Source organism: Felis catus, chromosome A2, assembly GCF_018350175.1.
Source record: "Felis catus isolate Fca126 chromosome A2, F.catus_Fca126_mat1.0, whole genome shotgun sequence".
Lineage (NCBI taxonomy): Eukaryota > Metazoa > Chordata > Mammalia > Carnivora > Felidae > Felis > Felis catus.
The window spans coordinates 161651037-161663353 of record NC_058369.1 but is presented as its reverse complement, the minus strand read 5'-3'; the positions used below and the strand labels follow the sequence as shown (position 1 = coordinate 161663353).

Sequence of the window (12317 nt, the reverse complement as noted above, 5' to 3'; positions counted from 1 at the left end):
GACCAACGAGACCTATCCTCCCCTAGGACACAGAAGGCTTCGGACTCCGATTCCAAGCTTCTTCCTACTACAGGAGGAGACCCAGCCAGCAGTCTCGCTGGTGAGAAGTGAGGGTCTGACAGGAACCCACAGAGGGTAAAGTACGAAGCATCAGCCTTGAGAATCTGAAGGCCTGAGAGAAGCCGCTTGGGAACTTGGCAAGAATGGACAAAGACAGAAACGCACAGGGTCATACAGAGCGAACAGGAGGTGCTTCCGAGGCCACCGCATCGCAACAGAGGCGAGGAGAGAGGACAGAGCAGCTAGAACAAATGCACGTTTTTCATGAAACCTGCCAACTTTTGGTGTTTAAAGAAATTAACGGAGTAGTAACTGCTTTGATTTATGACCACCTGTTTACTGGACAGTACGTGAGGGCTTTCCGCGTAAGAAACACGACACCTCTCAGGGCTCGTCCCTGAGGGATGTCACCCAACTCCTACATGATCTCACTTGTCTTTATTATGCCAGTGATGGTCACATTTATTTCTAGCCCAGACCAGACTTCCCCACTCAGCTCACACTACTTGCCCTTGGCTGTTTCATGGGGTTCCCAAACTCTACACGTCAGAGCTGACCCGGTCTCCGCCCTGAACCTGCCTCTCTTCCGGATCTCTTTCCATTTCCTTTCTTTCAATGTTTTATTGTAGACAAATTCAAATCTCCGCAAAATCACAAAGAATAGTAAAATACACTCCATGAACCCATCATCCGGCATCAACAATGATCGGGCACAAACACCGGTACCTCACAGAGTCTAAGTTCCTAAGGCCTTCTTCTCCCCACCCCCAGCCTCACCAACCCATGCCATCTTCCGTTTGACCACCCAGACAGGCCTAGCCATACACTCACACTCTTCTTCCTTTTAAGCTCTCTTTTATACGATACAGATCGTTTAGAAAATAAAAATCTGATTGTATCGATTTCGCATTTGTTACAACCATGACCTGCTTTCCTCTTGCCCCTAGGACTAAGGCAGTGTCATTAACGTGGCTTTCAAGGTCTCCTGGCCTGGCCAGCCGGTGCCTGCCCTTTTACTTTCCCTGTGCCACCTTCCCTTCTTCTCAAGTCGTACCAGACTTCTGGGTTCTCAGAAATGGGCCATGTTTATGCTCACTGAGGGGCTTCGCTCTGTCTAGGACCCCCTGCTTATTAGTTAGCTTCAGCTCCTCCACTGGCCTCAAAAACTTCCTCGGGGAAGCTCTCGGAACTGGCAGGACAGGGCAGGCCACCTGTTACACGAGACACCCGAACCCCCCCCTCCCCCCCCCCCCCCGGAAGGCCAACCACACTTGCGAGTCCCTGCTACTGGCGGCCTCTCCTGCCGGGCGTAAGCTCGAAGAAGCCTGCCGGGACCGTGTCCACCTTGCTTAGAAGCATACAGGGTAGTGGCACTCACCAACTCTTCTTAAACGGCTGGATCAGAAACCAGGATGATCGTGACTGAAATACTACCTTTTATCCCATACACGACCACTAAAAAAATAATCCTACAGACCAATTTCACCAAAAGAAACATATGGAGCCTCACTTCCACTTTCCCGTCTCCCATCTTCCTTAAAGCAGCACCGCACACACAGCAGCTGAGGTCTGAGGGCATCGTCTCACGGAGAGCTGGTATATGGTAGTTCTCAGGATCACCTGTGACCCTAACATTCTAACGCCGCCCAAAGAGGTACGCTGGGGGGTGACAGGCTCGAGAGGCTCACCCTCACCGCTTCAGGTACGTAAGGTGGTGCTCTCCAGGCCAGCATCGGATGTGACCCATCCCCAGAGACGTGCTCTCACCTAGAGCTACCTCTGAGGGACACCTGACCCCCACATCTCCCGTCCAGCCCGGACTAAGGCAGCTTTACGAGAGCCTTCTGAGGATGGCCGTCACCACCCAGCACGCACAGGATGTGTGGGGCCCTGCCAGACACTGTGTCACAACCTCACCTGGAGACGATTATTCTTGAAGAAGGAGAAGAAACCAAGTCTTGGTTAATGAAAACGCACCATGCAGAGTAATTCTACCCCCCTACCCCCACCCCGAGCTTTAGCAGTTGGTCCTTGGAGAACATCATCTCCACACCCAACACAGAGAAGCCAAAGTTTCAGGAAAGGAACAATCACAAACCAGCCACTACAGAGAAAAGCAGGTAAGAGTCCGTGGGCACACAGATTACCACCGTGACCATTACCTGTGGGCAGTTTTAACCCTAGACTGGCGTTCCCCCTTCCCCCTGTATCTGAGGTTTTCCCTCCTCTACGGGTCTCTGTGCGCTCAGGGAGTAAGACTAATTTTTGTATTAAATAATAGGCAAAACCCAAAACACTGGAGACAACAGAGGCGCCTCACACACCACCTAGCGATGTGACAGTCTCGTACTTTTTTATTGTTTTTTTTCTCTTCCATCATCTAATCTCTTCTGATAAGCAGAAATCACCAGTTGTTCTGAGTGTAGTTTAGAGTTGAAAATACCAAGACCAAAAGACCTACCAATTTTAACTAGTGCTCCATGTTCTCATCACTGTAACTTCTGTCCACCTGCTACTTTTTGCTTCAATCACATATATTTATCTTGTAATCATGGCTCTGATTCCAGTTATGTAACTGGGTGGGCTTTCATCACTGACCCTGGCCTCTGTTCCTCCCTGGTTACTCCCCTTGATCTGAGCCAAGGCTGGAGGCCCTGTCCGCACCCCATCGGTAATCCCTGGTCGGCACTGAAGCCCTAAGTTGACTACATTCAGGCACAGAGCGATAGTGATAGAAAATTCTGAAAGCGGAGCTAAGTGGGACTTGCCAGGAAAAGCAATCACTCCTCTCAGAGAAAGAATGCCGTTGCAGAGTGTAATTACATTCGTTCAGAAACAGATGCGGTACACCCAGGAGGTTAAGTGGGGGACCGGGTGGTCTTGCTCATCTCCACAAGGGGCAGTTGGTAAGAGAAGTTCATGGGTGGTCTTGAACTGGTCTGAAGGCCAAGCAAGGGCCATCAGGACTTAAAAATACACAGCAAAGATTAAACCAAAATGTAGTTTGATATGGGATGTAAACTCAGATTTGGGTCGCGAGAGGCTTCCGTAACTGGTCTGCCTGTGAAAAGATGACAGACTTGCCCACAGCTCAAAGAAGGAAAGGTACAGCCTGGATATAAAAATCCAAGAGTGAGTCTTCTCAGAGCCTGGTTATCCCAAACCAAAAATGAACACTCGTGTATTTTTCCTTTTAAAGAAAATGGTAATTCTTTTCATCTCAGGTCAAGACAGAAAACAGACCCACAAATTCAACTCTAGGCTTTCTGAACCGATTTCCATTATCAGCATATTATCAGTTTTTTGTAATTAAATTTGTCAGTGTGAATTACTACATAAAACTGCTTTGTTCTGTCCTAAGACACCTCCTTGATCCCCTCCCCCGCTCTTCCTCCTTTCCCACATCTACTACATCAAAACTGGTACATTTTTTTCCGTTTGCTTTTTAAAAAATGTTTTATTATGGACGACTTTCAAACCTAATTAACATAAGAAAGAATAGTAAAGTCAGTCCCAATACTCCATCGCTCAGCTTTGAGGGACAGCCTGTAGCCGTGCAAGGCCAGAATCTTCTTACCCTGCCCTCCTCCTACGTAAGATTTCAGGGGTGTGCACCCCATCCCCTCTGACCAGGTGAAGCAGGTCAGACTCCAAATGTAAGATTCCCTGGCCAATTTTATCACCGTGTGGGTAATTTTCTTCTATTACCGGCACCCACAGAATGGCTGAGTCAGAACCAAGTTATTTAAACATTTGGGTCCAGAAGAGAAAGGGAGTCTTGGATGTATGAATGAAACCCACATCTGCCAGAAGCACCCTGTGCTGTGCTACCCTGCTGCTTCTGGTGCAAGTTGATACGAACAGTTGGGTTCCCGTAATTATTTCTAACTCAGCTTCTCAACCCAAACACAGTAATTCTGATAAGGTCCTAGATTCGTCACTCCTTAGTCTTACACAGAAAAATATGCCGTCAGAGTTTCCTGACTGTATTTCTGCCTGTACACTTGTCCATTTCAAGTGCTCCCTTTTTTAACCCTGATCGTTCTTGGAGCCAGAGCCCCGGGCAGCTCCTGAAAACGTCTCCCCCCACTGTAAGCACACACTCTCTCTCCAGGCTGCAAGTACGCTTTCGTGGCTGTGCTCCCCAGTCCATCTCTGCAGCCCGACACCCCCACTGTTAGACCAACGGCCCCGCTGGACATCAAAGTACCTACAAGCCTACTCTTGCTGGATTACACTTCAATCCCAGTTAGACTGAGGTTACTAAATCAAGATATGGTTTCAAAGACAGCTTTGCGCTTATCTGTTGCCGTTGCTGCCCTGAAGACAGACAGTAATGAAATATTCTCTTCTAACCTGGTTTATGTTTACGTACGGAGCCCTCTTTGTAGGGATGTACAATAGCACCCAGATAACTGGGAGATCGTGCGCTGATTGAAAATTCAACATGGAACCAACTGTATCGTTAAGCATTCATTAGCAGGTACTTACACGTCTGCACAGACTCCTTTCCTAAACTCTGTTTTGGTATTTTGTTATAAGCTACTGTCAAGGGAAATCGCAAAGCTGTCCAATGAACTGGTGTCACATTTACTTTTAAGTGTAATGTTGATGACTGCCCACGTGACTGGTGTTTTCTTTAGGATGGGCCACGGGGAGAAGTATTCTTAGTTCTGAATGGCAACAAACTTGTTCTTCTGAGTTACAGGCTTATTCTTTATGGTCACCATGAATCTAGGAGCCGACTGTCCCTCACATTACCCATTGCCTTTACCAGTAAGCACTCGGACTGACCGCAAAGAACTGGAAGCACGGCTGTGACCCATCTCTAGCAAAAATACTAGACTCCGCTGTCTTAACACTTAGCTTCGTTTGTGTTTCCTATCCTTATTTTGCTTCCCTCTCTTACATCCCTTTGTCTTTTCCGTATTGTGTAAGCAGCCTTGAATCCTGCTGGGAACGACGAGGAGTACTAGTAAGCGTAAGTACTGTATGCGGAGAGCCCATACTGTACAAGGCACCGTGCTAAGTTGTGCCGAAATGAAGACAGATAAAGCCATTCTTATAGAAGACATTTACACAGAGATCTAACACATAAAGCAGTGTGAATATGAACAGCCCAACATGCTACCATTTCAAAGGGATGACTGGGAAAGGCTGGTGGATGGCATGTCATTTGAGCTGGGTTTTGGAAGATAAACAGGTGTTTAACGCGTAGGAAAAAAAAACGGAATGTGTTTGAGCAGAGAGAAGAGCGAGGCAGGTAGAGCAAGGCACAATCACAAATGGTGAGGATCCAGGTGCTGATGGGGACATGACGAAGACGCAGAGTAACACAGGATAAAAGGGGAGAGCTGGGGCGCCTGGGGGGCTCAGCTGGCTGGGCATCTGACTTCAGCTCAGGTCATGGTCTCCCGGTTCGTGAGTTCCAGCCCCACATCGGGCTGTCAGCACAGAGCCCGCTTCAGATCCTCTGTCCCCTTCTCTCTCTGCCCCTCCCCCACTAGAGCTCGCTTGCTCTCTCTCGAATGTGCTCTCTCTAAAAAACAAACATTAAAAAATTAAAAAAAAAAACAAAAAAACAAAAACGGAAAGGACATTTTGGCCCCGTAGCAAATGGCTCTTCCTCCATCATTATCATCGTCACCATCATCAAGAAATATCTGTCACACAACACACCAGCACTAAAACTAGAGTATCAACTATAATGAGGTGCCAGCTGTATCCTCAGGGAGTTACAATCAACGGTGGAGTGACAGGAAACACAGAAGTGACATACAAATACAGAATGGCACAGGAAGAGATTTTTAGAAATGTCATAAAAGTAAAGGACGGGGGGCAGTGCTTCGGGCTAGAAGAGCTAGCAGAGAATTGTTTTAAGCAAAGAGGGTTTGTGCTGGGCTCGAAAGCAGAACAGAGTGAGCAGAAAGCAAGGAGGACGTGTCACCAGCGGAGAGGGCAGTGATTTGGCGGGGAAGAGAATGGGGTAAGTATGAAGAGGGTTCTGACTTAACAGAATACTGTAGATTTAATATATTATCAGAGAGGAGAGGTTTTATTTTGCTTTGTTAAAAACAAGATGATCGTGGAGTAACACGGTCAGGGTGCAGAGGACTTATGAGGACTGAAGCGAAGCATCATGGGGGACGAACGGGAAAGGAGAGCCAGACGACCGTGTGGAGCACGAGGGGACGGGGCCCAGGTGAACACGGCGGCACCGGGCCGTGTCCACGCCCTGTGGACTCATCACAGAGGGCGGGGTGGAGGCAGGGCTGGTGGGCAGGCGGCCCTACTGGTGTGAGAGGACGCTGAGGCCAGGTCCGGGCTCGGCGGAAAATCACACCATTTTAGGTTACGGATGTTGTCATGGGCAAAGTGGCACGCCCTACACGGAGGAAGGAAAATGTGAGCGTAAAAATGAACGAGCAGTCTAGGCCCTAGGCAGACGGAGTCATGGGGGCTGCATGAGATGGCAGAGGTGAAGCATTTCGACGTGGGATCCCTGCCATCAATCCCGTCACAGGAATGCCATAAATGCTCGCTCAAGGGATGGAAACGGTGGTTTCAATTTGATCTGTGGTGTCTGCTGGCCCTTTAAGCTGCACCGGTGCCCAGCGTCACGAGCCAGCTGCTCTGGCAGCTAGACAACCCGAGAACCAACACGGGGCCGATGTGTGGGCTCTGCTTTCAGGATGCTCCCCCTTAAGACCTAAGTGGACAGGCCATCCTCCCTCTAGATGTTAATACAGATTATTTTTCTAGTTACTACACTGCCAACGTCCGAACACAAATGTAGTGCTGTGGCCCATCTATGTAATAAGCACATACGATCTTTCAAATCCTGACTTCAAGAAGAGTGTGAGGGCCACGTCAATAGGCTAACTTACCAAGCCGCCCCCATGTTTTCAGTCCGGAAGCCATGCATGGGAAACTCGCCTATAAAACAAACCCGTCTATTTAAAAATGATTTATCCAGTTCCTCGCTGAGCTCTAAACCAGCTTTAAATCCCATCCTTGAACATTTTTTGTGTCCAAGGTTCCCGAAGTCCTGCTGGGTGTCCCAATGCAATATGCTAGCTTACCTTGCATCAGTTACACACAAATCAGTTAGCGTATCAGTTAAGCATCAATGTGCTCAATCACGAGGACCTCTAAAGGCTAGAGAGCTCTTCCCAATACAGTGGAACTTTGCACACTGGTGGTAAGATGGGCCTGCACTGATCTGCTCCGTGCCATTCAGTCTGAAGCTCCCTGTGCTCCCAGGGCTCCCTGAGCCCTGATCCACACCGCCTTCCCAAGTGCTCACTGGTCTGGGTGTCAGGGCAGGTACGAGCAGCGGCACATCTAAAAATAGCGCGTGTGTTAAGGGCTCTCTTTCGGTGATGCTTCACGAGGACACGAGGACTGCCAGTTCTTACTTAGGTAAGGAGAGGGAGATTCACCTTGTGACAGGTAGGTAGGTTTTGAAGGTTCCAATACATGAAATGTTATTTTAAATCACACTACAAATTTGGAACCTGTGATAATTACAGTCTAGGCCAAACTAATTGTAGTAAATCTAATTTTCTAATCAATACTTTTTCAAGACCAGCTAAAACAGAAATCCACCAGAAGTCCAAAGTAAATCATTTCTCTGTGAAAACTTCACCTGTTTTGTTTGGTAAAAATGGAAGCACGGGACTTTTTAGTCCTTAAAAAATCATCTAAGGGGAGCCTGAGTGGCTCAGTCGCTTAAGCATCTGACTTGGCTCAGGGCACGATCTCGCGGTTTGAGTTCAAGCCCTGCGTCAGACTCTGTGCTGACAGCCCAGAGCCTAGAGCCTCCTTCGGGTTCTGTGTCTCCCTCTCTCTCTGCCCCTCCCCCGCTCGTGCTCTCTCAAAAATAAACATTAAAAAAAATCATTTAGGCAGTGCCTTGTATGACATTTAATACGTTCACTGTAAATGATTTTCACACACTACGATTCAACTCCAGTAGGCAACAATTTTCAAACATTAAAAACTGCAAAAAAGTAATTACATCCCACTTAAAATTATGTATAATAGCTTTCCCCCCCCCCCCCTTCAAACTAACGCAAACAATCTCTTTCCTCTGCTGCGTTTTCTCCAGCATCAAATGGGCTTGGGAAAACCATCATGGTTTGGGTTCTAGTATCTTTTACATTTACCACATTCATGATAAAAATACCTACCTGAAGTTATTTTTTTTTAAATTTAACTTTAGAGAGAGAGAAAAAGCACGGGTGGGGGAGGGGCGGAGGAGGAAGAGAGCGAGAGCGAGAGCAAACCAAGAGTTGGACGCTCAACCGACTCAGCCACCTGGGCACCCCTAAAATTATTTGTGTTTTGAGCAGCGATATTTACTCTTTCTTACAAGAGTACTTGAGCACCTCCTATGTGCCAGGCTAAGCGCTGGGTACACATGCTGTTGTGTGAGCTTCTTCAAGCTTTGCGGGCTTTCCCTCATTGCTGACTAAGGGTGGCAGGCAGGGGAAGTTTCTGCAGGAAACTCAGGCACCACTTAGATGGCACTGCAACCTCATGAGTTCAAATGAAACTTAAGAAATAAAAGAATAAGGGGCGCCTGGGTGGCACAGTCGGTTAAGCGTCCGACTTCAGCCAGGTCACGATCTCGCGGTCCGTGAGTTCGAGCCCCACGTCGGGCTCTGGGCTGATGGCTCAGAGCCTGGAGCCTGTTTCCGATTCTGTGTCTCCCTCTCTCTCTGCCCCTCGCCCGTTCATGCTCTGTCTCTCTCTGTCCCAAAAATAAATAAACGTTGAAAAAAAAATTAAAAAAAAAAAAAAAAAAAAAAGAAAAAAAAAATTAAAAAAAAAAAGAAATGTCTGACTTCTGAAAGTTAAAGCAGATGTCCTAAATTTATCAAGCTATATAGATTATTCTCCACAAAGGAAAACCTTGTTTGTTTTTTAAGTTCATGCGAATCACTGGCTTATGTTCAAGTAATAAAAGGATTATTTAAAAGTTTAATTTCTGGGGCGCCTGGGCGGCTCAAGTCGGTTAAGCGTGTGACTCTTGATTCTGGCTCAGGTCATGATCTCAGGGTTTGTTGGGTTTGAGCCCCACACTGTCAGTGCAGAGACCGCTTGTGATTATCTCTGTCTCTGCTCCTCCCAGGCCTGTGTGAGGGCAAGCATGCTCTCTCTTTCTCCTAAAACAAATAAACTTAAAAACATCTTTTTTATAACAGTTTAATTTCCAGTAAAATATAACTGCTGGTAAGGATGGTTTATTTGTGCTGTTTATTGCTGACAGATGAAGGTTCCACACATAAAGAAACAATTTTACTTAGAAACTACACTTTTGCTTTAACTGGCCACGAAAAAGTAAATGCCAGATTTAAGATTCACTGACCAAGTCAACTGGCAGGGGATCGTATCAAAAAGAACAGCAGTACTTAGAATTATAGCGCGATTATTTCCCCAGTTAGGACCTTACTTTGGTTTGGAAAAGGTGGATATCAGAAGTAACGCCCCATCATTCCCGTGAAAATTATCTAACTGCGTTCATCTGCACCACGGACCGCTGTGGGCCTCTCACAGCACAGACGTGATTCACAATGGTTCACGTCAAAAAGCCAATTCTAGGGGCGCCTGGGTGGCTCAGTCGGTTGAGCCTCCGACTTTGGCTCAGGTCACGATCTCACGGTTCATGGGTTCGAGCCCCGCATCGGGTTCTGTGCTGACAGCTCAGGGCCTGGAGCCTGCTTGGGATTCTGTGTCTCCCTCTCTCTCTGCCCCTCCCCTGCTCATGCTCTGTCTCTCTCTCTCAAAAATAAATAAAGATTAAAAAATAAATTAAAAAAAAAAAAAAGCCAACTCTGCTTCACACAGCCGCTCTCCCAACCTGCATCTGACCAAATAACAGACTCCCCACCACTTAACTCATTTCAAGGAAAGGAAGTCATTTACTTGGCTCCGCTGCTCATACGGCTCAATTGAGTTTTGAATTAACCACGGCGGAAACACCAGACACTGTGGCTGAAAAGCGACCTTCATCAAGCTGGCCGCTCCTGAGCCACATGTATGTGCGTGTATGTGTCTCAGGCCCTTTAAAAGGGAACATTTAGTTTGGAAATAAGGTCATCAAGATGGAAGGATGATTTTTAAATGAGTTTTTGAACTTAAATAAAACTGTCATCACTGCGGAGCACTTAGCACTTATGTTCCCAGATATAATAAGCACCTCACAAGGATCATGTGTTTGCAAAAACCCTGAGGCAGCCATCATCACCATTCCATTAAAAAAAACAAAAACCAAAAACCAAAAACCCAACAGACAGACAGGAAAAAACCATGTCAGCAGCAAGGTCCCACAAGTGGGGCTGGGATGTGAACCCAGGAGGACCGTCAGGGATGTGACTCAGTCGTGCCAGGTGACAATATGTCCCGACGCCGGGACATCACACTAAGGCTTCTACTGACACCTGGAGATCTCCTTCACAACACCCACCATCAAGCCAGTTCCCTTCCGTCTCGGAAGTGTAAAATTAATTATTTTATCAAGCTAAAGGAAGGGGTTTACATCTATCCCTTTAATAATTCATGGATGTGCCAAAAGGGAGGCAGCAACCCCACAACTACAAGGGATCTTGCAGGGGCACCTGGGTGGCTCAGTTGGTTAAGCATCGGACTCTTGGTTTCGGCTTAGGTCGTGATCTCACGGTTCATGGGATCGAGCCCGGCATCTGCCTCTGCGCTGACAGTATGGAGGCTGCCTGCGATTGTCTCTCTCCACCCCTCCCTTGCTCACACACGCATGCATGCTCTCTCTCAAAATAAATAAATAAACTTTAAAAGGAACCTTGCAAAGTTAACAGGGAAATGAAGACTTTAAAAAATGTATAAAGACAGTACTGTCAAAAATAACATCAAACGATAAAATCAGAGTTTTCTGATATAGATATAAGAACCATGTTCTAGAAGCTTTTCTTCTTCATTAGTTCTCCCAAACACTATCAAAATTGAAGTTCACGACAGGGCCAAAACCCTATGACAACTTACCCATCTTCTAGAAATACGAGGTATTCCCTATGTAAAATTATCACCTGAATCATAGCTCAGCTAGCAGGAATATTCCATGAGCCTCCTTGGGGTGGTGGTGGCGAGGATCATGAGAAATGCTACACATTACAGGGCCTATCCAGGGCAAACAGCCCTGTTACCTTCCGCTGGAGGGTCGCCCTCGGATCAAGTCACCAACAGGTGCAGCCTGTGGTCTGTGGCTGCCAGAGCCACATGTCTAGGAGGCTTGGGCCTGTTCCTTCTATGGAAGATCTTTGCTCTTCTAGTGCAAGGAATGGAAGCGTGAGAAGAAAGGAAAGGGGTGAAAAAAAATCAAGAAATGACATCCTCAATGCCTAAAAAGTGCCCGAGAAGAGTTTGTGGAGGAACTTCCTAAGCAAAGAGGCCTATCAACCTTCTACATTAAAACACCAAACCAAGGTTCCTCACGAGAGTTCTGGGGAAAACCTGACCACCTGGACCGGTCAACGCAAGCATACGACACACACCTGCAGCTCGTGTGCGGAAACGGTGAAGCCCGACTACTCTCAGGAACGGTACTTACATTTAGAGCAGCTTCTCCACACTTTTCAATGGCTGCGAGACCCTGATTATGGATGTGTGTCTCTAGAAGTTTTTTCAATTCTCCTAGGCCATCCTGGATTCTAGATACGAGATTATACATGCGCCCCAAATCTGAAAGAAGAAGGTGCCACGTCTTATGCACTGAAACAAACTTTGCATATCCATTCCGCCAAGTATGTACGTATACTGTGATCACAGATGCCTTGAGATAAAATGGTGCTTTTTGATCGAAATCATCAACATCGTTTTAATTGTAACTGAATTGTATACATGTAGTTAGCTGAAAGTAACAACAAAACCGTCCTCTCATGAAAGTTTATTTTTCCCTTTACTATGAGAAACATCTAACAATAGAAAAAGTCTTTTTATCAGAAGCTGCATCAGATACTTCCTCAAATTCTCAAGACCGAGATATTATTTATGCTAGATACATAACAGGCACTCATGTACTGACTTTAAAAGAGGAATAAATTTAAAGAGTATTTGAGTATCTATCCCAACTATACAAACGAGTCACAAAAGGGCCCCCGAATTCTTCGAATGGCATATGGTTAATTTATGAAGGCCAAAGAGAAAACTTCTGAACCCAAACATCAATCTTTCTTTGAGCTCCTTGCATCTCCCAGTAAAACCTGAAGGGTAAGAGAAAT

General features: G+C 46.6%; 1 protein-coding gene across 7 annotated transcripts in view; it reads right to left on the bottom strand.

Annotated features, from left to right (window-relative positions):
* CUL1 (cullin 1) overlaps positions 1 to 12317 on the bottom strand; it is a 105140-nt gene that overhangs the window by 16690 nt on the left and 76133 nt on the right. For all 7 annotated transcript variants that reach the window (XM_023250691.2, XM_045052947.1, XM_023250690.2 and 4 more), the window contains exon 9: positions 11648 to 11778. In XM_023250691.2, coding sequence (XP_023106459.1) covers positions 11648 to 11778 — 131 coding nt within the window. The remainder of the gene's footprint in view (positions 1 to 11647; positions 11779 to 12317) is intronic.